Here is a 26148-nt window from a genome sequence, read left to right on the forward strand (position 1 = left end):
GGATTGACCCAGGCTTGTGCAGAGCAAGGGACAGACAGCCACAAGGAGTCCTTGGCCCTTTCCACAGGCGAAGGCGGAGGAGTAGACCTCCCAGCCAAGTTCCTCTGCACCTACTTGAGTCCAGGTGACTGCTTCAAGGCAGGGGTCTCCCAGCTGCTGGCTGCTCCTAGGCCTTTGCCTCTGTTGCTGCCTCTGCTGTCTCTGCCCCTGAACACAGGACAGGATGCGCGTGGACCAACCTGTTCACAGCTCCCTCGTGGAGGGACAGTTCTCTCCCAGCATCTCCCAGGAGGGGTGCGACTTTCATCCACCTTCTATCTTGCCTGCATTGATTGCACACTCACTGAGCACCTGCTACTGGGCCCTGAGGACATTAGAATGTCCATGCACCCCTATGGAGAGACCGGGCCAGCGTGGGAGACACACTTTAATCGTGTAATCCCCGAGCAGTGTGAGCAGTGTCAATTACTCACAAAGACCATAGTGTGAGGGGAAAGCTGAGTCGGAAGAGGTCTCTGAGAACTTCCTTGTTCTCACCAAATTTCTGCGAGGGTAGGGTATGGGGCGCCATCTGCTGTCCATCAGGCCCCGGCCCACATGCCTCCAGCTCCAAGTCAAGGCCCACTGGGCAGGGGGCCAACCCTGCAGTCCCTCCTCTCAGAACTCCAGACACCCTTGTCCCCAAGATACCCATGCCCTGCCATCCACAACTCTTCGTGAGCCAGCACAGAGAAGGATCTTCTTTATCAGCCTTCAGGAACAGGGTGTCTGTTAAGGGACAAGAGGCCTCCTGAGAAGATAAGGCATTGCAGGGTGCCCATCAGGCAAGGTGCCCACCCTGGGTTGGGTCGGTGGACTGCAGGGTGCCCATCCTGGGTTGGGTCGGTGGACTGCAGGGTGCCCATCCTGGGTTGGGTGGGTGGACTGAGGATTTCCCTGCCCTGCTGTCTTGTAACTGCTAAAGCCAGGAAGGCAATCAACGGTGGGTTAGAGAGGGAGCACTCCACGCTCCCAGAGATGCATCAGTCCCTCTTGTTGCACGTCTGTCTGTGTCCAGAGCTGCCAGAAGCAGCGAAGGCCCTTTTTCTTGGGGAGGGTTTCAGGACTCAGACACTGCAGACCTATGCCAGAAAAGCAGGTTGCTCAAAGTGGTCTCATGTTCCACTCCCCTTCACAGGAGAGCCCCACGCTCCAACCTCTCCTGGCCAGACTCTTGAGGGTGTCCACAAGGGCTAGCTCCTCCACACTCTGAGGGTCAAGCCACAGCTGCCCCTCTCTGTGTCAGCCCCAGCCACCTACTCTTCTTCATTCCCAAGGAGAAGCAAGGAAGCACATGAGACTTCACGATCACCATTTGGGGATTCCCTGATAAAAGAAGAGATTATGAAATAGGAATGTTAAGGCAGACTTCTGGGGTTCAGGCAGACTCACGGCCAAGAGTCAAATAGACCAAGGCAAAATAGGGGTGCAGTCAAGCAGGTGACTTAGGGACAAACTTAGTGTACCAGGATGCGGCTCGACACCCCATGCTCCAATCCAGGCCTAGAGTTCAGAAGCTTCCACACCATCCATTCTCAGGGAACCTGGTTGGGATGCAAAGGTCCTGGTCCTGGTTTGTGAGGGAGACCCTTGGTGGGTTAGGAGGTAGGGTTGCCAGATTTAGCAAATAACAGTCCTGGACCCACAGTGAAATGATAATTTCAGACAAATCCTAAATAATTCTTTAACATTAGTATGTTCCAAATATTGCCTCCTGGATTTTACCTGGCAATCCTAGTGGGAGACTCATGTCCTCCACTATGTCATGGCCCCAAGCAGAGGGGTGGCGCTGGTGAGTGATTTACCATGGTGTATAAACTGAAGCAGATCCAAGACTGTCCCCACAACCCCAAAATGCTCACCCCTGAAGTTCAGTAGCAATGGAAAGGGGGCAGCAGCGAGTAGCCAGGACACATAGAACCCAAGCTGTACCTATCTCACTGGGCTACAGTCCCATCTCATCTCACATCCCAACCCAAAGCTGAAGAAAACTCCACCTGGAAGGGACCTTTCCACCTAGAGCTGTTTGAGGCCCATGGGCCATTTATTTACTGGGTCAGGTCAGCGTCTAAAATGCTTATATTGGTTGCAATACTATTCACCATAGCCAAGATGTAGAAGAACCCACGTGTCCATCAGTAGATGAATGGATAAAGAAATGGTGTTAGAGGGGACACCTGGGTGGCTCGATGGTTAAGAGCTTGCCTTTGGCCCAGGAGACCCAGGATCGAGTCCCACGTCAGGCTCTCTGCATGGAGCCTGCTTCTCCCTCTGCCTGTGTCTCTGCCTCTCTCTCTGTATCTCTCATGAATAAATAAATAACATCTTTAAAAAAAAGAAAAAAAGAAAGAAAAGAAATGGTGTTAGAGCCACGCCAGCCTTGAAAAGGAAGCAAATTCTGATGTACACACACATTTTGCTAAGTGCAATAAGCAATCACAAAAAGACACATACATCCCCATAGCACTTGTATGGGGTAATCTAAAGTAGTTCACCTGGTAGAAACAAGAAGTAGAGTGGTAGGTGTCAGGGGTTGGGGGCAGAAGAGGCGGGAATTGTTCAGTGGGTGTGTGAGCTAGGACCCAAAGGTGAGTTACCTGGATCAGAGGGGTGCAAGCTCTCAGTAGTAAGGAGGGACGACAGTAGGGAAAGAATGTGTCTGTTTTATAGAACAAACTGTTCCCACCCAGGAGACCTAGGGCCTAGGTGTTCCTTTAGATACACCATCGCATGAGCCAGTTTGAGCTGGACAGTTGCTGAGGCCTTGCAGAGAAACCCCCTAAACTGCCCTAAGCTCATTGTAATACTAGAATCTCCCATAGGTGGGGATTTTCAGTCATTTTTAACATAACAATGTAGCACCTTGACACACTGAGCATGTGCAGCTGAATGGAAGGGCTTAAGTCAAAATATGTATGAGTTCCTTTCTTTTTTTTTTTAAGATTTTATTTATTTATTCATAGACACAGAGAGAGAAGCAGAGACACAGGCAGAAGGAGAGGGATAAGCAGGCTCCATGCAGGGAGCCCAATGTGGGACTCAACCCCAGGCTCCAGGATCACACCCCAGGCTGCAGGTGGTACCAAACCACTGCGCCACCAGGGCTGCCCAAAATATGTGTAAGTTCTGTGTGTTAAGCTTCCTGGCCTTGTTCTGAGGCATACAGAATGAAAGCCCCTAACCCTAAGAAGAGGGAGTGCTTTGAGAGCTACCTCCTTGTCTCCTTACTTGTGACAAGTAGTAAAACCTTTTTGCTTTCAACACTTCCTTGAGTTGTGTTCCATTTGATACACCCAAGCAGGAAAGCCCTTGAATTCAGTTGCAGGTGCAGAGGTAGGAGAGGGGATTCTGGAGATCTGGTACACAGCAGGGGGCATATGGTTGATAGCACTATACTTTACATGTAGAAGCTGGTATGTGCAGGTGCCTGGGTAGCTCAGTCAGTTGAGTGTCTGCCTTTGGCTCAGGTCATGATCCCAGGGTGCTGGTATCGAGCCCAGTGTCAGGCTCCCTGCTCAGCAAGAGCATCAGTTTCTCTCTGTTCCTCTGCTCCTCCCCGCCCCCGGCACACCTGTGTGCTCTTTCTTTCTCTCTCAAATACATATATACATAAAAGTTGCTATGTGCATTTTATGCTATGTGTTTTTTCACAGAGTGTGGAATCTCTGCTATTTTCAGTAAGGTACAATTGCTTGGTTGCAACAGCAAGTATAATGTTAAGCAAAAGGAAGCCATTCTAAAAAACTTTTTAAAAAAAGTTTATATTGGGCCTCTGCTTTTCCTGGAGCACCCATGACTCCCCAAGAACCCCCAACTCAAAGCTTAAACTCAAATCTAGGGGCTTGGGGTAATGGAGAATTAAGGACCTGTAGTTTGGTCCTTCTGGGCCTCAATTTCTTCATTTGTTATATGAGGATGACAGTTCTTGTTGGACACACCATGCAGGGCAGCTGAGAGGTGCTAAGTAGACGTGGACATGGACATGAGGTGGGCAAAACGAGGAGTCCCTGAAGGTGTAAGAGTTGGGGAAGAGGAGGTTTGGGCAGAGACTGCTCTAGGGCTGGCACCTAACCAGAGGTGAGGAGGCCAGAGGGATTTGTTTACTAACGCTCACTGCCTGGAATCTGAGCTGGTAAAGCCTGGTTGTTTACAAGTTCTCATGGGCCTCCCTACCCCCAACCAGGACAACTATGGTTTGGGGTCAGGGCATGGCTGCTCCCTGGGTGGGGGCTGAAAGAGGGGCTGGTTGTAAATATCTGCCAGTCATCAGGGGAGCAGCTCATGTGATACCTGTGACAGTCAGCTGCCTGGGCCTGAGAAACACTCAGCTGACCGGCATTCTGAGTTCCTTGGTGGCCATCCTGTACACTTGAAACCTTGTAACCCAAGAGTAGCTGAATAGACTGTCCCTCCTGTCCCCCACCCCTTTTTGCAAAGAAGGAATGTTCCATTGCTAGGGACTGAAGGCTATGAGCAACATGAAACTCAGAAGAGCAGCTGGGGTTTGTAAGAGAAGCCAAGGAAGAAAAGTTACTCAGCAAAATAAGCTTTCACCTGTGGATGCTCCAAACTCCCATTCCGGGGCTGTGGGTGACCGCCTGGTTCTGGTCACAGGTGCTAAGTTTCATAGCCTTGCTTCCCACATGCCAGCCACAACACTGATGCCCATTAAATTACAGAAGCCTAGGAGATTTGGGAAGGAGTCAGGTGGGCCTTAAGACTCAATAATGGGTTAACGTCAAAGGAGGAATAATGTGCCCTGAAGAGGCAGCAGGAATTAGAAGGATGCTCAAATCTCAAGCAAACCTCAGCCCTGCCCCAACCCCCACCGCACCCCCACCAGGAGCACTTCCTACTATGCAAGAAAGAGTGTGGGACTGGCACCAACTTGCACCATTCACCCTGGTTCCTGTTTGGCCCTCATCTGAGAAGCTGCATCTGGGTGACAGGACCTCAGAGTTAGGGGAGTAGTGGGGTGTGAAACCTCATCTTGTTGCAGGGTTGCAGGGTTCTTGTCTCAAGGAGGCGAAGAATGAATCTCACTACTAAAGGATGAAGTGAAGTGGGAGTTTATTAAGTGAAGGTGAGCACGGAAAGGAGAGTAACAAAGCTCTACAGAGTGAGACGGGTCCCAAATGGGTTGCCACTGAGGGCTTTTATGGTTCGTCTTTTAAAGAAAACTGACCAGGGAACTTGAAAAGTATCTCATTTGTAACACTGAAGATAAACAAGGTGGGTATGTTATGGTCCCTTCCTCTTTAATATCTTGTCTATAACATTTCTCCACATGGGGGTTTCTGTGAGCCTGACTACTAGCCCCCGACCTGTCTCTCCCTCTCTAGCCTTGCCTGTCCCTTACTCAGTCTTACAAGCCAACTTCTTTAGAACAGCCTCTGAATTTTAATGACACAGAGACTGTCATTTTAAAAGCAATCCTGTGGGCAGCCTGGGTGGCTCAGCGGTTTAGCGCCTGCCTTTGGCCCAGGGCGTGATCCTGGAGACCCAGGATCGAGTCCCGCATCGGGCTCCCTGCAGGGAGCCTGCTTCTCCCTCTGCCTGTGTCTCTGCCTCTCTCTCACTCTATGTCTATCATGAATAAATAAATAAATCTTAAAAAATAAATAAATAAAAGCAATCCTGTGCTAAGTCATTTGTGCTAAAAAAAAAAAAAAAGGCTCCTTGAAACCTGGGTGTTTCTATTCACAGGTCCTCCTGAGCCCATGAGACACAGAGATAGATCATGTCCAGTCCAGTGTTCCCTGGACAGCCCTTAGGCTACCTGAGGAGTTAAGATATGCCCATCTGATTCTTCAAGTTGGGTACTTTACTAGGGGATTAGAATGCAGGGTATGTATGCTCCTCCTTTCCCCTACAATTACACTTGCTTTGCTTCATAGATGGAACCACCAAATCCCCATTTTTTCAGGTAAAGCCAGTCCCAGGTCAGAGGTCTACAGAGAGATGGGTCAGATGGGACAGATGCTGTCTCAGCCCCCATCTCCCAGCAGCATCCTCAGTGAGCACCCACAACTGACCACAGGGCTCAAGCCAGGCATTTTATAGGTTGCCAATCCTTGCTGTCTCAACACCTTCAAGCTTTTCTGTTAGTTTTACCTCAGATCAGCATCTTGCCCATTGTCAATGTCACACATTCTGGTACATATGCTCAACAGTCAGTGTGGCATTCTGAGAAGGACACGTCTATCCAGATGGTCCCAGCTTCAAATACCATATCCTGATCCTGATTTGATGGTCCCAAGAGCAGCCTATCCTGTGGATCACTAGCTCGGACGTGGGTTGGAAAACATGGCCATACATCATACAATGCTGGTTTTGAAACCAGTGTTAGAAATAAATATCAGGGGATCCCTGGGTGGCGCAGCGGTTTGGCGCCTGCCTTTGGCCCAGGGCGCGATCCTGGAGACCCGGGATCGAATCCCACGTCGGGCTCCCGGTGCATGGAGCCTGCTTCTCCCTCTGCCTGTGTCTCTGCCTCTCTCTCTCTCTGTGACTATCATAAATAAATAAAAATAAAAAAAATAAAAAAAAGAAATAAATATCATTACAGGTAAAAGGTCGGAGAATGGGAAAAGAATGCCCCTCTTCTCCCGCTTCCTCCCCAGGTGGAGGGGACATGCTCTCCAGTCTTTCTCTCCACTCTTGCCTTCTCCAACTACATTCTCCCCACAGTCCTCTTCAGGCACTGACCTCTACCAGTCCCCAAATTACATCCTGGTCTTTATTGCTGAGTCTTTGTCTTTGCAAGCTACTTAATTGGCACATCCCCTCTTCTCCACCTAACCAGTCCTTCTGGTCCCTGGTTTCTAGAAACCTCCTTGGCCATGTTTAGGTGTGTCTTTTTAAAAATATATTTTTTATTTATTCATGAGAGACACACAGAGAAAGAGAGGCAGAGACACAGGCAGAGGGAGAAGCAGGCTCCATGCAGGGAGCCTGATGCGGGACTTGATCCTGGGACTCCAGAATCATGACCTGAGCCAAAGGCAGCCAGCCCCTTAACCACTGAGCCACCCAGGCGTTCCGTCTCTACAGTTTTTATTTTATTTTATTTTATTTTTTTCTCTCTACAGTTTTTATTTTATTATTTTATTTTAATTTTTATTTATTTATTTATGATAGTTACACAGAGAGAGAGAGGCAGAGACACAGGCAGAGGGAGAAGCAGGTTCCATGCACCCAGAGCCCGACGCGGGACTAGATCCAGGGTCTCCAGGATCGCGCCCTGAGCCAAAGGCAGGCGCTAAACCGCTGCGCCACCCAGGCATTCCCGTCTCTACAGTTTTTAATGTCGTGGTTGCAGTAATACTAATACACAATTGCCTGCAATTAGCATTGTAGTAAATATTACCCCACCGGAAGTCTTTGTGACCTCCTTTCCTCAAGGCTATGAATGCTCTATAGAGGGTGTAAGCTTCAATTTGCTCAAGCTGGAAACCAGGCCGTATTCCATCCTGGGCTGCCATACATCTTTCTGAAGCTAGTATTCCCCCTTCTTGGGATTGCTTTAGCATAAGGTTCCCAGGAGCAGGTCAAAGGAGTAGGTTTATGATTCTTGTTATATATTGCCTAATTGCTTTCCAGGAATGCATCACTTTATACTACCTCTCCTGATAAACCTCATTTGGCTTTCAGGAAAAAAAAAAGTTCTCTCATTTTATAGTAAAGGTATTATATCTCACTAAAGAATATTTGGGAAATATAGAAAGAACTAAAGGAAAAAAATCAGTCCCATAAACTGATCTTTTAAAAAGTTTATTTATTTTTTCGTAAACTCTATACCCAACGTGGAGCCCAAACTCACAAACTGATGACCAGGAGTCACAAACTCCCATAAATTGAAACACAACTTCCATTAATATATTTCTTTCCTTAAAAAAAAAAAGATTTTATTTATTTATTCATGAGAGACAGAGAGAGAAGCAGAGACACAGGCAGAGGGAGAAGCAGGCTCCATGCAGGGAGCCCGATGTGGGACTCGATCCTGGGTCTCCAGGATCACGCCCGGAGCTGACGACGGCGCTAAACCGCTGAGCCACCCGGGCTGCCCTAGGTGTGTCTTCCTTTCACCTCCCACGGTATATCTTGGGGATATCTTTACCCATTTTTTGATATGTGATGCCAGTTGACAGCAGGTGTGTGTTCAAGAAATGCCTGTTGACTAAGGGAAAAGCAGACAAAATGTGAGGCCAAGCGCCCAATCTAACACCAGCACAATACTTGGCAAGTGCCTGGTGATAAGTAATAGCTCCCCATATATAAAGCTATGTGTGTGAGAGACGGAGAAGAAAAGGAGAGGAAGAAGAAGAAAGAAGAAGAAAGAAGAAAGGCAAGAAGGGCAAGAAGAAGGGCAAGAAGAAGAAGAGCAAGAGCCCCGGTAGGGACCTCCTCCCTGTTCTGCCCAGCCCAGCAGATGGAGTGGTAGGCAAAGGCCGTCCAGTCATCAGGTAGTCAGAACGGTGGGAACACTGCTTCTCCACCCAAGTGCCAGAGGACTGATGGTTCTGAGCCTGGCCCTACAGAGAAGCGGGGGTGGAGCAAAGCTCGGGCTGCTCTCCAAACAGCTCCGTGCCCCTGCCATCTGCTGCCAGGCAGTCAGGAGAGACAGCAGCGTTGCCGAGCTCCGTCCAGAAGCTGTCAGAGCTGTGTTCATGCGCAGTGGGACCCTTAGGCGCACAGCGGCTTCCATCAGCGCTAATAGGTCTTCAGCGGCGCCAGCACGCAGTGGGACTCGCGGAGGTTCTCAGGTGTGACGTCCGCGGAATCCACACGCTCCCCGCCGCCCCGCCCCCGGGACCCGAACGCCGCTCTCTCATAGGCCGGGGCTCTCCCCGCCGCCCCGCCCCCGGGATCCGGACGCCGCTCTCTCATAGGCCGGGGCTCTCCCCGCCGCCCCGCCCCCGGGACCCGAACGCCGCTCTCTCATAGGCCGGGGCTCTCCCCGCCGCCCCGCCCCCGGGATCCGAACGCCGCTCCCTCATAGGCCGAGGCTCCCCCGCCGCCCCGCCCCGCGCTTCGGCCCCGCCCCCGCGCCCGGTTTGACGAGTCGTCATGGCGCGGTGGGCAGGTGGTGCTTCCTGCTGGCGGCTGAGGCTTGGTGCGTTTCCTCCTCCCGCGCGGGGCTCTGGAGGTAATCGGAGGGAGATCTGGAGGCCTTGCCGGGCCCAAGAGGCAGAGGAAAGGGAGGCCGGGGTGGGCCTACCTTTTGCAGGAGGGGCCGCAGGCCGAGGCCCGTACTGCTGGTTTTTACTCTCCTCAGGTGACCCGAGGCGCTTCCTGAGGTCACCCCCAATTCCTTGTCCCTAAATCAAAGCTTGACGGTCTTTCTGGTTCCCCGCCTATTTTGGTTCAGGAACTTATTTGCGACCGTGATGCAAACTGTGAACCGTTTTCGCAGTAGAATATACCCACACAACTGAACACGACGTTCTGTATCACATTTCAAGAGATCGAGGACTTCTGACAAGTCGGGGAATCTCATGTTGAGACCTAAGCCTGCTACCAACACTTTTGCCTATTCGGACATAATCCAGGCGTTAAATTTTGTACATAAATGTACATTGTTATATATATGACTACCATTTGTTGAGTGCCATTGCTCCCTCGAATAAAATTTAGGCCTTTTTCATTCCTCCCAAATTGAGAGATGATCAGTGTTTGACCGTCCTTTTTTTTTTTCCTGCGGTAAGACTGAAAATGATATCAGATGGTAGCTACAATTATGGGTATAGAGTTGTTGAATCAGTGGGTTGTACGTCTGAAACAAATGTAACATTGTGTGTCAGCTACACTCAGTCAATCTGAAGACTAGGACCCACTCCCAAAGCTAATAGTGGTTCCTCATGCAGTTAATTTTTTTTTTAAGATTTTATTTTATTCATTCATAAGAAACAGAGGCAGAGAGAAAGGCAGAGGGAGAAGCAGGCTTCCCATCGGGCGGTGGGATCACAACCTGAGCCAAAGGCAGGCGCTCAACCACTGAGCCACTTGGGTGCCCCCATGCAGTTATTTTTTTAGAGTTCTCTATTTTTTTTAAAAGATTATTTATTTTAGAGCACACGCCTGCAGGGTGCAAGAGAGAAACGGGGGGGGGGGGGGGGAGGCAGAGAGAGAGAAAGAGAGAGAGAGAAGCAAGCTACCTGCTGAGCGTGGAGCCTGATCCCAAGACCCTGAGATGATGACCTGAGCCAAAACCAGGAATTGGAGGCTTAACCCACTGCTCCACCCAGGTGCCCCCATGCTACAGTTATTCATAAGTAAGGCACTAATGGAGTTGAACTGGTTTTGTTACCACATTGTGATGTCCAAACCCCTTCCTCTGCTAAACTGCCTTAACAAAATGTTTCTCGGCTACAGTTAAAGGGTGTGTGTTTTCCAGGAAAATATACTAATTTACTTAATCTAGAGAATCTGTACAGCAAAACACTTGGCTAGAGGCAGTGCCTTGGGTCCAGTAATTTGTTTTTATGGAGGTGTCACAGATGTGTCTCAGGTGGCAGAACTTGATGCGGGCCTTAAAGGTGAAAAGTTTGGATAAGGCACGTGTGGGGCATTGCAGGCGAGAGAAATGAAGGCAAGAGGGCTCTTGTATTGGGCCAGGTGCAGGGCATAAAGACGATTAGGAGGTACAAGCTTCCAGTTTAAAAATAACAAAGTCACAGAGATGAAAAGGACAGTATAAGGAATATAGTCAATATCATAATAACGTATGGTGACAGATGGTGACGATATTTACTGTGGCGAGCATTAAGTAATGTATAGAATTGTCAAGTCAGTATGCTGTACACCTGAAACTAATATAACATTGTATGCTGCTTTAAATTTTTTAAAAATTTTATTAATATTTATATTTTTCAAGATTTTATTTGAGAGAGAGAGAGAGAGAGAGAGAACACATGAGCAGAAGGGAGGGGCACAGGGAGAGGAAGAAGCCACCCACGGGGCAGAGAGCTCAAGGTGAGACTGGATCCCAGGACTCTAGAATCATGACCTGAGCCAAAGGCAGATGCTTAACCGACTGAGACACCCAGGGATCCTATTTATTTATTTTAGAGAAAAAGGGAACATGTGCGTGTTTCCAAGCTAGGGGAGGAGCAGAGGGAAAGAATCCTGAAACACCCACCCTGATGAGCACAGAGCCCAAAGCAGGGCTTGATCCCAGGAACCTGAGATCATAATCTGAGCCGAAATCGTCAGTTTCTTCACCCACTGAGCCACATAGGCACCCCAACTTTTTTTTTTTAAGTCCCTAGAATAGACAAAAGTCAACTTGATTTTCTCCAGACTGTATTCAGTCTGGTATGGCTTCTCAGTCAAGAGATACATCTAGACAGACTTCAACCCAAACCCAAGTGCTAGGAGAACCATAAAAGTGGTGCTGTAACTTGGTAATGTTTGTAATCTCTCTAGTTTCTGAAATTTTGCTAATCCCAGATCAAAAGGGAATACAATTCCATTACTGAATTTCACCTTTAGTTGCTTTTTGCTCAAGAAAGCAGTGAACATGGAATCCCTGGGTGGGTCAGCGGTTTGGCGCCTGGCTTCAGCCCCTTCAGCTTAAAAAAAGAAAGCAGTGAACAAAAATCTCCATTTTGACTCCTGTTACCTGTAACTCGCCTCCAATTATTTCTTCTTGAAAGCTCATGAGTTTATTTTTGCAACATAAAAGAGCTTGTTTGTAGTGGCATGTTGCCATCACTGAAGTTAGTGACTTTAATAAACATCTTAAATAACTCCTCAAATCAAAAACCCATATTCCAAAGCAAGGCTTACTCTATATCCTAAGTAATAGGCAGAAAATTATTGACCCTGATGTCAAATTTATTTTGTAATTTTCATTTACTTTTTTTTTTTTTTTAAGATTTTATTTATTCATGAGAATACACAGAGAGGAGAGAGAGGCAGAGACACAGGCAGAGGGAGAAGCAGGCTCCATACAGGGAGACTGAGGTGGGACTCAATCCCAGGGCTCCAGGATCATACCCTGGGCTGAAGGAGGCGCTAAACCGCTGAGCCATCCAGGCTGCCCCAATTACTTATTTTTAAAGATTTTTATTTATTTGACAGAGAGAGAGAGTGCGCGCGCACGCAAGCGCCGGGGAGGTGGGGGGTGTCAGGGAGGGTGGGGGGAAGGGGCAGACGGTGAAGCTGACTCCAAGCTGAGTGTGGAGCTGACACAGGGCTCTATTCCAGTACCCTGGGATCATGAACTGAGCCAAAGCCAGACGTCTGATTGACTGAGCCACCCAGGTGCCCATAATTTTTATTTTTTTAAGTTTAAGTAAAGTCTATCCAACATGGAACTCAAACTCACGTCTGAGATCAAGAGTTGCATGCTCCGCGGACTGAGCCAGCCAGGTACCCCCTTAATGTCTAATTTTAAGTAAATCGAGATAAGAGGCTTTTCAGAGGCCCTGGCCTTTGTTGGTGGGCAGCAGGGCTGCCCATGTTTTAGGACTTTTAAAAAGTTTTTAAGCAGTGTCCTACCTTTCTAAAAACAGTGGCCACCACCCAAAAGCCTTCATTTACATTCACATTGTTTCTTGGGGTTAGGGTCCCTATTCCCAACAAGGTGTTTCATGTTCTGCAGGGGTCTGTGACTCTTGAAGGACTTGGACCTTTGGTACAAATATCAGATAGTCTAGCTGAAGATGACATAGCAAAATTCAAGAAAATGAGCTAAATAAACGATATCATTTATTTCACATTATCCCTTCATTGCTCACTATTTCTATCTTCTTGTTAGTTTCAACTCAACAAATCATTTGAGTCCAGAGGTAAATCTATTTGATGGACTGTAATAGAATCATGATTGCTTGTGTTAAAAGAGCTAGCCCAAAGCTTGTTGTCATTTTGCACATTGTTAGTGAGAAAGGTTAAAGATAGGAAGGATTGAATCTCAAAAGTAGCTCAGTATTCCTTACCAAAATGATTTTTTTCTTCACTGATGAACCAATGATGATTTAGTGTTATTAGTATTTAGTATTCTTATATCACTGTTTCTGCTAAATGAAAAATCCACGTATTCTCGCATCAGAAAAACCTGAGAAGCTTGTTAATGATTCAGGTTCCTGCCCTCCACCCTAGATCTACCAAATCATGATCTTTGATAGGATTACTTTTTTCTTTTGTAAGAAAAACCTTTCCAGGAGGGGCTCCTAGCTGGCTCAGTCAGAACATGTGATACTCTTAATCTCAGGTGTCATGAGTTCAAGCTTCACACTGGGTATAGAGTTTTTGTAAAAAATAAAATCTTAGGAGATTCTGATGCATACTAAAGCTAGAGAACTATGATGTAGATAAAAACAACGATTTGTAGATAAAAGCGTGATTTTTCACATTTCAGCCGAGTCAACATTGTACCAGTCATACTTCAGTTTGTCCTTAAGTTGTTTTCAGGTAAAATGAGGATTTGGTACTTAAGCAGATTGTTCAGAACCTCTGTACAAATGGAAAGTTCTATTACCTTCATAATTTCCAAGTCTAAGAAATTTCCAGTGAGCAAAATGAAAATTATAGTTGGATGATAAAAATGGAACTTGACACTAGAGTTTTTCAAAGACTGTGTTAGCATTTATTTTTCTACTCCTGACACTCGAATTCATAGGGGGTGAATGATAATAGAACACAATCAAAATAACATAAAAACACAATTCAAGAACCTTTAACCATCTATCATAGCTGTTCTTTGTAAAATACATAAAGGTAAACAGAAACATATTTATATAAATTATACTTAACAATCTGTATACACTGTAAAACCATTGTTAAAATTCACACTAAGATGCTAGTGCAAGCAGCAGTGTACAAAAGTGCAAACAAGGTTAATGACGAAAAACTTACACTGACTTACCACTTCCGCATACTCTGCGTTCAAATACTGAAGGCCTCACCACAGAAAACACTTTGATCACTTTTAAAGAAACGTGACTACATTCACCCTGAGTGCTCTCACCTCAGTATGGCAACTGATGATGAGTTCAGGTTATGAGCAGCACCAGGGAATAGAGAAACCCATGTGAAGTTGGCCATTCTGATGTGCCCACACTTGATAAAACAATTCCAAAGACCTCTTGAATGTCAAAAGCTGTAGAACTATCTTTTACCCCAAAATATTTGAAACTGAAATTAAATCGAATTCTTCCTCCCTCATTTAAAATGCATGCTGAAGAAGAATTTATCCACTCCAATGCAGCTTTTCCAAAAATAACTGCGTGAAACCACTCAAAAAGGCTTTGCAAAAAAATGGCCCTAAAATCTATTTGGAGCAAGGATGCTCCTGAAACAAAGTTTACTTTGGATAAATTTGCTCACTCTAATTACTTTTGAATCTCTTTAAAAGTGTGGTCAAATCCCTGAACAATCGGTCAGTGGTATTAAATGCATGTTATTTAATGTTCTAAATTTTGAGGACAAAAATGAGTTGGTTCAGAGCTACATCTTCAATAGACTCTGTAGATTCCCTTCATTCTTTTTATCCAGGGGTGGTGTGGGAGTGTGAGAGGGGATGGTTCCAGGGTTCAGAAGTGGAAACGGTTTTAACAAAATCCCATTTTCCACGGAGGCACAGTCCTATATTCCAAGATTTGTTTGTTGGTTAAAAAGCACTAATTTGCATTTCAAAAGAACAATGATGGAAGCTACCCCCTTGTAGCCTTAGGAATTTAGACCTTAATTGAAGATACACTGTTTTCTGAACTCTTATATTTATAGCAAAAAAAAATTAAAAGGTTTATAGAGAACCTTTAATTTATCATTAATTTTGCATTAAGGAATTTTTATTTGTTAATCTGTATGTTTTCATGCTTTCTTCGAGATTTTTTGAAGCTTCAACTTTTACATAGGTTTAAAATGATCTAAGCAATATACTCTAAAATGAACACAAGATACTTTGAGAGCATTCCCTTCATATTAGCTCTTCTCATTGTACTCTGGTCAAAATTTATTTGGCAATATTCCCTTGTGAATTTTATTCACATAACTATCAAGACTGAAATGCCACACTGAATCACAACCAGTAGTTTCATAACATGTAAACCTTGCAAGTAGTTTATGTGCTGGAAAGCACTAGGAAGTGTGAGCTGGTTCAAAACTAAGGAAAAGAAACACTACTGTAAACCACAATAAGTGTGTCTATATACACAGGCACACAAAACTAAACTTTACATCTGTGCAGGCAATATCTGAATTCATACATCTTTGGCACTCAAAGATACTGGGTCAACCAAGCCAATGGTGAAGAATATTTTTTCATGTATTTTAGAAAATGTCTGGCCCCAATTAAAAAAAAATGCTATGCTGTCCATCCTAAAAATTCACTGAGATAAAGACAAACCAGAATCAATTTAAAACATTACCCAAAAGTATATAATAGCAGTCCCTGAAAGAGGTATGGGGTTAAAGGTTTCATTAAAATGAAAAATGTGGTCTGAGATCTTGTCTTTTAGAGTTTTACACTAAAGATTCTAAAACCTCTTTTGAGCAGTGCCTGATTTATATGGAATCCAATCTTGCCTTGTGTACATTTTCACACCTTATGGTAGAAGGTAGAAAATTAACCTATGTCTGCAATGCTACCAATTACCCCAGAATATTGCACAGGTGCACCCACTTGCACGGGCACAGAGAGAGTACATTTTTTCCCTATGTTTCTATTGTTTCTTGCCATCTTCTTAATAGGCCTCTCTAGGAAGGGGAACAGTGACTCAGTGTATGTGCCTGGAGGAGCTGGAAGAGTGAGATAGTAAGCCCAATATCTAGAGCCCATCTCCCTGGAGCTGGAACTGGGGGTGGGGAAAGCCGGCTGCTGCTAAGTGCAGCTTCATTTCTGAATGCTCAGGCCATAAGAATCTTAAATCATTGGGAAAATATCCACAGTTTAGCTGTGGTACACAACTGACTTTGTTTCTTTGATCTCACTGTCAGAATCAGAATGAGAATTCTGAAGTGATGTATTTTGTATCACAAAGAATTTTTCCTTTATACCAATTTATGACACAAATAATTAACTTCTCAATATCATAGTATAAGGAAATACTTGAAGAAAAGGCATGTCTTTATAGGAGCTCAAGACAGATACCAACAACGAGAGGCAGTTACTTTTAATAAAGCCTGGTTCTGTTTAGTCAGGATATTAGAAGTACTTGATTTTTTTATTTAAGTAATCTCTACACCCCAATGTGGGGCTTGAACTCACAACCCCAAGATCAAGAGTCACATGTTTCACCAAATGAGCCAGTCAGGTGCCCCTAGAAGTGAGTATTTGAACCCCATGTGGCAGAATAAACCAAAAAGGTTGATAGGTCATTTCCTCCTTTTTCCATGATGCTACCAATGATTCTAAGCAGGGAAGATGCTCTTATTTTCATTTGAAAGGAAGCTTAAAGTGCAACAGAAGAGCCATATTACTAAAACCAAAGGTCACGTTGAAATGACCTTGCTAGTTTAGCTAACTGGTAAGTCCTTCCAGTTATATCCCTCAATCCTTGTGTATCTCAGATGTTCCATTATTGATGACGGAAAGAACTAGAATAACTGATTTGGAAAACAGCTAAAGAAAACACTAATTCTGATACTGAAAGTATTCTTGATGGAACTGGAGCAATCTATTTGCAATGGAATTGGTTAAATATATTATAAAATCCTGGTTTATAACCAAGAGAGAACTAACTCTCAAGTTTGAGTCTTTAAAAAAATACACGCTTGGCACTTAGCTTTCAGCTTATTTTAGTAATCATGGGAATCTCAGAATTTCATGGGAAAAAAAGAACTCAATTTCTTAGAAGGTTAAAGTGCTTTAAAAGCTAACTAAAATGTTAGTCTACCAGCGAGGCTTGCAGACACTATCACATGGCAAGTATTATTTCTAAAACCAAAGCCTTGGTGCTATATAAAGAGCTGAGAGCAGTTAAGAAAATTGAACACAGCATTCATTTATTTCTACTGAGAAATAAAATATGCTAGATAATGCAAAAGAGCTATAGGACAGGACCAGAATCCCCACACAGCTCAGTGACAACTGAAGCGGAACAGGCATCCTTTCTCCTCACACATGCAGGCCTCCACAATGAAACTATGCACAAGGTGCTACTTGTTGCTTGCCCTGGGAATACCATTATGTAAAAGGAACTGAGGAGTACCTCTAAATGTGGGGAGACTGCTGCCTGTCACTACTTTTGGGGAAAAGGCACAAATGACCAAACCAGGCACCAAAAAGTTTGGAACACTTCAGAATCTGACAACTGGAATAGAGCTACAGGGCCTATCAAACCCCAGATTAACTTTGTGTTGTACCAGAAGATGTGCTTTTCTTCAGAAGACCGATCTCACAGAAATGAGGATGTGGACCCCAACAGCACTAACAATAGTAGCATTACTGTTACAAATACACATGATTCAGAGATAAATGTGGTATAAGCAACTTTTCTTCTGGTAAATGCAAAAGCCTCTAGAGACTTAAACATTATCCTAAAAAATTCTGAAGTGGTCTCCTTTCCCCACAACCCCCTCATATGTATGTTATTAAATACTCAAAATTTCAGAGGACACTAGCTAGATAAGACACATTAAAATGAGACATCTGCCCAAGAAGGATGCCAAACATCAGGGTGTGTTTTATTGCATGACGTTTGCATAAGAAAAAATATTATTGAAAACTGTAAGGCATCATGCAATCATCAATAAGCTAATTATTAACTGTACACTTAAGATAGGTGGACATATAATCTAAAATTTAAAAACTAGTTCCAAAATAGTACATAAAAATTTAACATGATGAGCTTTTAAACATGGTTTATATTTGTAGCTTCACATTGTTAAAAAGTGCTTCAAATGTACTGCTGGAAAGTTGTTCTTTATAAATGGCACTGGGGGAAATGTCAGATATTAAACTGTATAAACTATTTTTATGGAATTAGAAAGCTAACGTGATATTCAAACTTACTTGAATCAGTTTTCAATTTCCACTCAAATTAAGTTGATATAATATTAATAATCTAAAAAACATGTTTTCTAACCAACAAAAGTCTATTGAATTCAAGTTATGCATGTTGAATGATCAAATCTCTGAGTAGGCCTGAATGGTGAGACCTGGAACCGATGCAAGAGGTTGTTAATCAATGTACTGTGCCATCCAACGGAAACCTTCTCCATAACCTTGCCTTTTGAGCACGCTGCACATGAAAACTTCTAAGGGTCGGGCATTCAGTTCTTTCAGAGATACATTGCCCTAGAAAGGAAGAGAGACATTATATTATGATGGATGACCCCTTTTTTAAATAAAAGCTCCACTTTACAGCCGAATGCAGCTTCTACATCTCAGAACAAAGGGTAACTGTGCTAAGCCTTGGGTGTTGGGCAGATAAGTCTCTTAGACACACAGGAAACCTCCTTCTCTCAGTAGAAAGAGGGGAATTTGTGAGGCACACAAGAATGAAAATAACCTTTGACTTAGGAAAAATTTAAGTCACCCAAGCTGGCTTCACTAATATTCATTCATTCATTCATTTATTTATTTATTCATTCATGAGAGACAGGTGGGGGGGTGGAGAGAGGCAGAGACATAGGCAGAGGGAGAAGAAGCAGGCTCCATGCAGGAAGCCCGATGTGGGATTCGATCCCGGGACTCCAGGATCACGCCCTGAGCTGAAAGCAGACGCTTAACCACAGAGCCACCCAGGCGTCCCGGCTTCACTAATATTAAAGACAAAACTTTCTGAGTAGGTTTATGATTAACAAGGCATTTTCTAAAAATGGGGAGTTGACTTACTGAAAAGAAGCCACAGAAAAATAGCTTAAAGTCTACCCTAACATCAGAGTCTCCTATCAAAGAATGCAGTATATTTCTCTACTCTCAAAATATATATATAAGCCAAGGAAATTTTGTTTGAAAACTGAAAATTTTCAATATTAAGGTCCCTCCCCCCAAACAAATACTAGTAAAAATGAATGCAAAAATAATGCATTTTGAAGCTTATCATAAAGTATTATGTTCAGGGATGCCTGGGTGGCTCAGTTAAGCCTCTGCCTTCGTCTCAGGTTATGATCCCAGTGGCCCAGGACTGAGACCCATGTAGGGCTCCCTGCTCTGCTTCTCCCTCTCCCGCTGCCCCTCCCCCTGCTCATGAGCTTGCTCTCACTCTCTCAGATAAGTGATATCTTTTATCTTTTATCTCTCTCAGATAAGCAATATCTTTTTTTAAAAAGTATTCAGAAAATCTACAAACATTCCTATGTTCAAATTTACATTTTATTTATATCTCTGATGAATTCAGGGCCTATACACTACTGGAATGCTTAAACATTTAAGTATATTATTTGGTGGTTAATTCTGAAAACTTTGAAAGCTTTCATTTGATTTCCCACAAGCATGAGCTTTGACATTGTTATCCCCAAGAAAAGATTTCATTCAGTGGCAGAAAGAAAACAACATGAAAATATTTTAAAAGACCCAAAGACTATACAAATGAGTTTGTTTTTTTTTTTTTTTTTACAAATGAGTATTTAAGAAAAAATACTAATAATGGGCATATGTAGTTGGAAAATAGTAATTTAAAAAGATACTTGGCTGTACACTGGAAACTAATGTTACATGTCAGTTATACCTCAATTAAAAACAAAGGAAGACCACCAGTTGGACTAACCACCATGATTACTGTTAGCACTAGTATTGGAATAATCTATTTCAGAAGATAAAAATAAGTAAGACATTAAAAGACTCATGCTATCGAATGAAATAGTCACAGTAGTAAAAAAAAAAAAATTTATTTACCTTTCCTGTCGTCTGACCATATAAACCAAACATCTCTCGTAACCTCTCTTCACTGATGGCTTCAGGTCTGTCAATCTTATTCCCAAGAATCAGTATAGGCACATTAGCAATGGTTTCATCTGTCATTAGTGACTGAAACAAAACACAAGATGTTGATATGAAACTGTCTAAAGAGCTCAATAATACAATATACCAAATGAGTAGCAAGGACTCATTCTCTATCATTATGTCAGTTTTGCCAAATATCTCTGGCAAACTTTTCCTACATTTAAAGTAAGCTCAGGAGCATCTCGCTGGCTCAGTCAGTAGAGTATGCAACTCCTCATCTGGCAGCTGGGAGTTTGAGCTGCAAGCTGGGTACAGAGATGAGTTAAAAAAAAAAAAAAAGTTCAAGTTAACTGTAAGACTGTAAGCTCAATCTTTCTGTTTCCCTACAGCTCCTGTAAATGCTCAACTCTGCTTACTCTGTGAATCACTAAGGGACTCTAAAATACCTTGAAGGTGAGCAAACCTGGTTTCAATTCTAGTTCTACTGCTTATGAATTGTCACATCTTGGACAGATAAGCCTCAATAAAGTTCAGAGAATTTGGTATAGTACCACCTACCTTATGGAGTTGATTTGAGAATTAAAAGAGTTGGTATACACGTGCCTGGCACAAAGTAGGTAGTTAGGAATTCCCTGACCTTGTTCCATGACCACAGAACCTACCTGGACTTTCCCACATGAACAATTATTTGTTTGCCTGCTCTGGGCAGAGGCATGGTCAGATCAAATCATTGCTTGTTCTGTGGTCTCAGATCTAGCCCTGGCCTTCCTGGTTGATCCAGAGCCTCTTTACAAAGAATCTGACCTGGGAGAGGGGATGAGAAGTGGCTACATGTGCCCTTACTCACTCTTGGAAGTGGTGACAAAGAGAGTATGTTATATCATTTCAGGTTCTGGCCAACTCCTGAAGAATATAGCATCGAGGATGGCCAGGGACTCAAGACCAAGCCATTGCAGGTATGCGGCAGACGTGAAGTACAAAGGCACACCGTACAGAGTGAGCTTAGGTCTTCAGGAAGAAAGTCTGTATTAGTATGTCCTTAATAGCTACAACTACTCCAAGCTACTGTCTCTGTATTCTAAGTGGAGTAATCACTGAGCTCCATAAATTGCTAGGAGTTATATCAGAAACTGCACAAAAGCTGCACTCTGATACCTAGATCTCCAACCTATTTCCTCAAGCTTACCAGAGTGATTCAGCTATGTTTAGTTTTAGTTAACTTACATCGAGTTCTTCTTTTGATTCTAACAGCCTTTCATGGTCTGCACAATCCACCAGAAATACAATGCCATTGATAGCAGGAAGGTAGTTTTTCCACACTCTTCGAGCTAACAAAAACAATCAGGAGTTAGATTTTATTTGCTGGTCAAACCTAGCAGATAAGGTTTGATGGAAGAGTCCAACAAGATATCAAGTATAATTATCCCTTAGTGGCTACCACTTCACTATATACTCAAGTTAATCTTTAACCCAGGGTTGCCAAATCTTTCCAGAAGACCAAGGAAGGCTTTCCTTGATGGGAACAAGTCAAATATTTTACTCTGCCCCAATTCTCCCAAGTTCAAAGTGGAATTATTATTTGCTACCAATGGACGATGATACACATTAAGTTCACTGAATGACTATTACTATTTTAAAATTTTATTTATTTATATGCAGTATTTGTTTTTTGACGTTTCAAGTTTATCAGTTTTTTTTTGCCACTGATATATTCGGAGTCAGTGAAAGAGAAAATTAGTGGGTACAGATTTGTTAAGTTAAAATAATAAAAGCAAACTGTTATAACAGAAATTAACTAAGGTCAATGAAACCATTAGAGTAATTTTTTTCCAAGACATTATTTTTAGAAAAGTTTGAGGGGTGCCTTAGGAGTAGGCAACTTTTTTCTGACTTCAGTTTTATATCTTAAATATAACACAGAAATGAAGTCTCAGACAAACTGTATTAGGTTCCAGTTCTCTCTAACCATTAAACTCTGGAAAGTACTTCATATATATTTCAAAGAATGATTGTCTCAAGTGTGCATTCACTAACCACAACTACTCAAAATCTTTTCAACTCTTTGTCATAGGGCCCTGAAGGTGGGTTACTTGTGTGCAGATGGGGATAGCATGAACAAAAGCACAGAGTGGGGAGCACACCAAGGTTTGGTTTGGTTGGAGTACAGAGAATAGGAAAGGGAAGAGTGGAAATTAAATAAAATGGGATCAGATTACAAGAATCCCAAACGCCACATCAATGAGTTTGGCTTCCATGTTGTAGGTCAGCCACTGAAGGTTTTTAATACAGAACAGTAACATCATAATATGATTATGACAATCAGTGAGATGTGGATTGGAGCAGAAAATAGAGGCTAAATTTTGCTTACATGCTTTACACCAAAAGCAATTCAGAGTTAAATTGCTCAGGAGTATTATGAAAATCACTTTGGTTTAAAGCTTATCTGATGGTAATAATTCTTTTTTAGTCTATTCTGGCTTTCCTTTAATAGAATGAGATTTCACGCACAGGAAAATAATAACCACATTTTTATTAAGCTAATTAAAATAAAGCAACTATAAGAGTAATAGTATCTTACCTTGAACATGTCCACCCAAATCAAAAGTTGTAAAGGTCATGCCAGCAATGGTTAACTCTTCTGAAGCTAAATAATAATATAAAATATTTTTACAACAAGAAAATCATCTGATTTTCCATTCATGGTTATGTACTGCTATTTAATGTTTGACTTTAACCGCAAATAAGTTCAAATCAAACATTTAGGAATTGATAAAAGAATGTTGTAATTAGATATTCTCTAATTTATATTGACAACATAACACAAATAATGGTAATATTCTCGAATTCACTATCCATCACAAATCTGACATTCATTTTTCCTTCTCTATTTCCCCTGCTGAAAATACTAACTATTCAGATAACCATTTGGTGTGAATTCAAGTAACTGCTGTAATCTAATAATTTTTCTGATAATGCATCTTAGCTGATACCAGGAAAATAATTTTCTCCCATGCCTGTCATATTAGCAAGGGACAGTCTTTAGTGACACAGTTGCAATACAGATTTTTTGCCATGATACCTTCAAATTTTTTTCTGCTCCCTCCCTTCTTCTTCTAGGACTTCAAGTATAGGTTGGCTGGACTGCTTAGCATTGTCCCACAAGTCACTGAGTATCTGTTCTTTTTTTTTTTCTTTCCATTTTTCTCTCAGTGCTTCATTTTACATAGTTTCTATTATATTGACTTAAGTTCACTGGTCTTTCCTTCTGTAGTACTAGCACTATTTTGCTGTTAATCCTATGTAATGAAAATCTCATTTCAGTCATTATACTTTTCATTTCTAGAAGTTCGACTTGGTTCTGTCTTCTATATTCCATTTCTTTCCTCATTCTGTTCATGTTTTCCTTCAGTCCTTGAGCACATTCATCATAGCTCTTTTGGCATCCTCATCTGCTAATTCCATCATCTTAGTCCCTTCTGAGTCTGTTTCTACTGATTTTTCTCCTGGCTGTGGATCACACTATCTTGCTTCTTTGCATGCCTAGTAATTTTTTACTAGATGCTGGATTTTGTTGTAGTCTTTTGATGTAAAGTGAACTTTGTTCTGGCAGGCAGTTCAACTGCTTTCAGATCAGTTTTTGAGTTTCATTAGGTTACAATAGCCTTTACAGGTACTTCAGCCCCATTACTAAGGTATGATCCTTCTGGAGTCTCTATTGAACGCCTTATGTATCCAACCAGATCTCTCCCTTCTGGCTGGTGGGAACATGAATGATTCCTGGGCCCAGTTTGCTCTGAGAATTATTTGGTTAACAACTCTGCTACAATTACTCTTTCTCCAGAAAGTATTCCTTGACTGGCCATGGGGAGTTTTACCCTCTGCATAGATTGGTATTTAGCCATGAACATTTTTACAGTTCTTTGTGTATAGAGCTTCTTCCTCTTTAGTACTATGCCAAGCAAATTCGCATCACTTCAGTCTCCCTTTATTCTGGTCTCTGTCTCCTCAACTCAGCAAGACCACTGTGTTATGTTTAGGTTTCTTCTCCCTGCACCATGGTCTGAAGATGACCTCCTCTGTGATAAAACTTGAATAAAGAAAGGTTTGTTTTCCTTCTCTCAGGAATTGTAGTCCTGTGCTATTGTCCAGTTCCGAAAATAGTATATATGTTTGTCCAGTTCTCTAGCTGCTTACAGTAGGAGGGTAATTCCAGATGCTCTTACTGCCCCACAGCCAAAAGCAGAAGTCCCCCACAATTATAATGAAAGGTTCAGTGTAATTTTAACTATTCATAACAATTGTTGAGGCCCCAGAGTAGTTTCTTGTTAAAAAATTCTTCATGTAGGGGTGCTTGGGTGGCTCAGTCAGTTAAGCATCTGGCTTTGGCTCAGGTCATGATCCTGGGGTCCTGGGATCAAGCCCCATATTTCGCTCCCCCTCTCCTTGCCTCCCCCTCGTGTTCTCTCACTTGAATAAATAAATAAAATATTTTTAAAAGTATACTTTAAAATATATTTTAAAAAATATTTTATTTATTTATTCATGAGAGACACAGAGAGAAAGGCAGAGACATAGGCAGAGGGAGAAGCTGGCTCCCCACAGGGAGCCCAAAGCAGGACCCGATCCCAGGACCCTAGGATCACGACCCGAGCCAAAGGCAGATGCTCAACCACTGGGCCACCCAGGTGCCCCAAATAAGTAAAATCTTGTTGTTGTTGTTTTTTTAGATTTATTTATTTATTCATTCAGAGAGAGTGAAGAGAGAGGCAGAGACACAGGCAGAGGGAGAAGTAGGCTCCCTGCAGGAAGCCCGATGTGGGACTCGATCCTGGGTCCCCAGATCACACCCCGGGCCACAGGTGGCGCCAAACCGCTGCGCCACCGGGGCTGCCCCAAATAAGTAAAATCTTAAAAACAATTTGTGTTCAAATGTGTTCCTTTCCATAAGGAAAATATAATGCTTGGTTAAAATCCCTAGTTTACTCCCTGCTTTATAAGAAGTCCAGTTTCATTAAGATACAGAAAACTTAATATTCCAGGGAGTTTGCCTCTTCCCAGTCACTGTCCATTCCTAGAAGTAATCTGAATTCTGTCACCACAGGCTTGTTGTGCCTGTTCTAGAATTTCATATAAATAATACCATATGTAACTTTTTGTGACCAGCTTCTTCCAAGCAGCATAATAATATATACTGTATTTAACAGTCATTCTTCTTTCTTGTTGAACAGAGTTTCATTATTTATCCTTTTTTTTTTTTTAATGAGTATCTGAGCTGTTTCTAGTTTGGGGCTATTACAAACAAAGCTGGTATAACATTCTTGTACAAGGATTTCGGTGAACATATGTTTTTCATTTCTCCTTGATAAATACTTAGCAATGGAACTGCCAGATCATAGGGAAGATATATAGTAACTTTTCACATATGCTTTTGATTAATGAAAAATGTAAGATAAAATGTGAGGTGCAGGAAAGTTGAGATGACAACTGTTTTGTGCCACTGCTTTTACTCTTAGTACTTCAAACAATGTGTGACATAAAGTAGGTGCTCAATAAATATCTGATGAATAAATAAAGGAGAGCAACATCAAAAATTTAAAAGTGGGGGTGCCTGGCTGGCTCAGTCCATAGAGCATGCAACTCTTGATCTCAGGGTTGTATACTGGAATCCCGTATTGGGTGTACATTACTTAAAAATAAGATCTTAAGAAAAAAAATTTTTTTAATTTTTTAAGGATTTCATTTATTTATTTATAAAAAATATTTATTTTTTAAGATTTTATTTATTTATTCATGACAGACACAGAGAGCGAGGCAGAGACACAGGCAGAGGGAGAAGCAGGCTCCACACAGGGAGCCTGACGTGGGACTCGATCCCGGGTCTCCAGGATCACACCCTGGGCTGAAGGCGGCACTAAACCACTGAGCCACCCGGGCTATCCTCATTTATTTATTTTAGAGAAAGAGTGAGCGGCAGAGAAAGAGGGAGAAGCAGACTCTCCACTGAGCAGGGAGCCAATGTGGGGCTTGATTCCAGGACTCTGGGATCATGACCTGAGCCAAACGCAGCCACTTAACAGGCTAAGCCACCCAGGCACCCCTAAAAAAATGTTTTTAAATTGATTTCACCTAATATAATACCACTTGTTTCTTCCAATTGTTTAGGCACACAATTTATATACTCAACTTCACCATGATCATTTTTTAATAGTATTGTTCTTGTATCAGAATCTTATTTGCCAAGCCCTATTCTTCTCCTAATATAAAAAAAATTTTTT

The 26148-nt window shown here is 42.7% G+C and overlaps 1 protein-coding gene and 1 long non-coding RNA gene across 5 annotated transcripts in view; one reads left to right on the forward strand and one right to left on the reverse strand.

The window, feature by feature from the left end:
• Nucleotides 1-9061: 9061 nt before the first annotated feature.
• Nucleotides 9062-26148, forward strand: part of LOC111098029 — a 32563-nt gene continuing 15476 nt past the window's right edge. For 3 of the 4 annotated variants that reach the window (XR_005366690.1, XR_005366691.1, XR_005366689.1), the window contains exons 1-3: nt 9062-9187; nt 20263-20326; nt 20763-20829. This is a non-coding gene — a long non-coding RNA (uncharacterized LOC111098029). Of the gene's footprint in view, nt 9188-20262; nt 20327-20762; nt 24402-26148 lie in introns of those variants that run through there. The other variant, XR_005366688.1, reaches the window with a different exon arrangement.
• The window catches only part of SAR1B (secretion associated Ras related GTPase 1B), a 29745-nt gene continuing 17204 nt past the window's right edge, over nt 13608-26148 (reverse strand). Inside the window, exons 4-7 of the mRNA XM_038552196.1 lie at nt 22452-22517; nt 21098-21201; nt 19826-19957; nt 13608-18283 (exon numbers count right to left, since the gene is read on the reverse strand). Coding sequence (XP_038408124.1) covers nt 18167-18283; nt 19826-19957; nt 21098-21201; nt 22452-22517 — 419 coding nt within the window. The 3' untranslated portion in view covers nt 13608-18166. The remainder of the gene's footprint in view (nt 18284-19825; nt 19958-21097; nt 21202-22451; nt 22518-26148) is intronic.

The sequence above is a fragment of the Canis lupus genome, chromosome 11 (genome assembly GCF_011100685.1).
Source record: "Canis lupus familiaris isolate Mischka breed German Shepherd chromosome 11, alternate assembly UU_Cfam_GSD_1.0, whole genome shotgun sequence".
Lineage (NCBI taxonomy): Eukaryota > Metazoa > Chordata > Mammalia > Carnivora > Canidae > Canis > Canis lupus.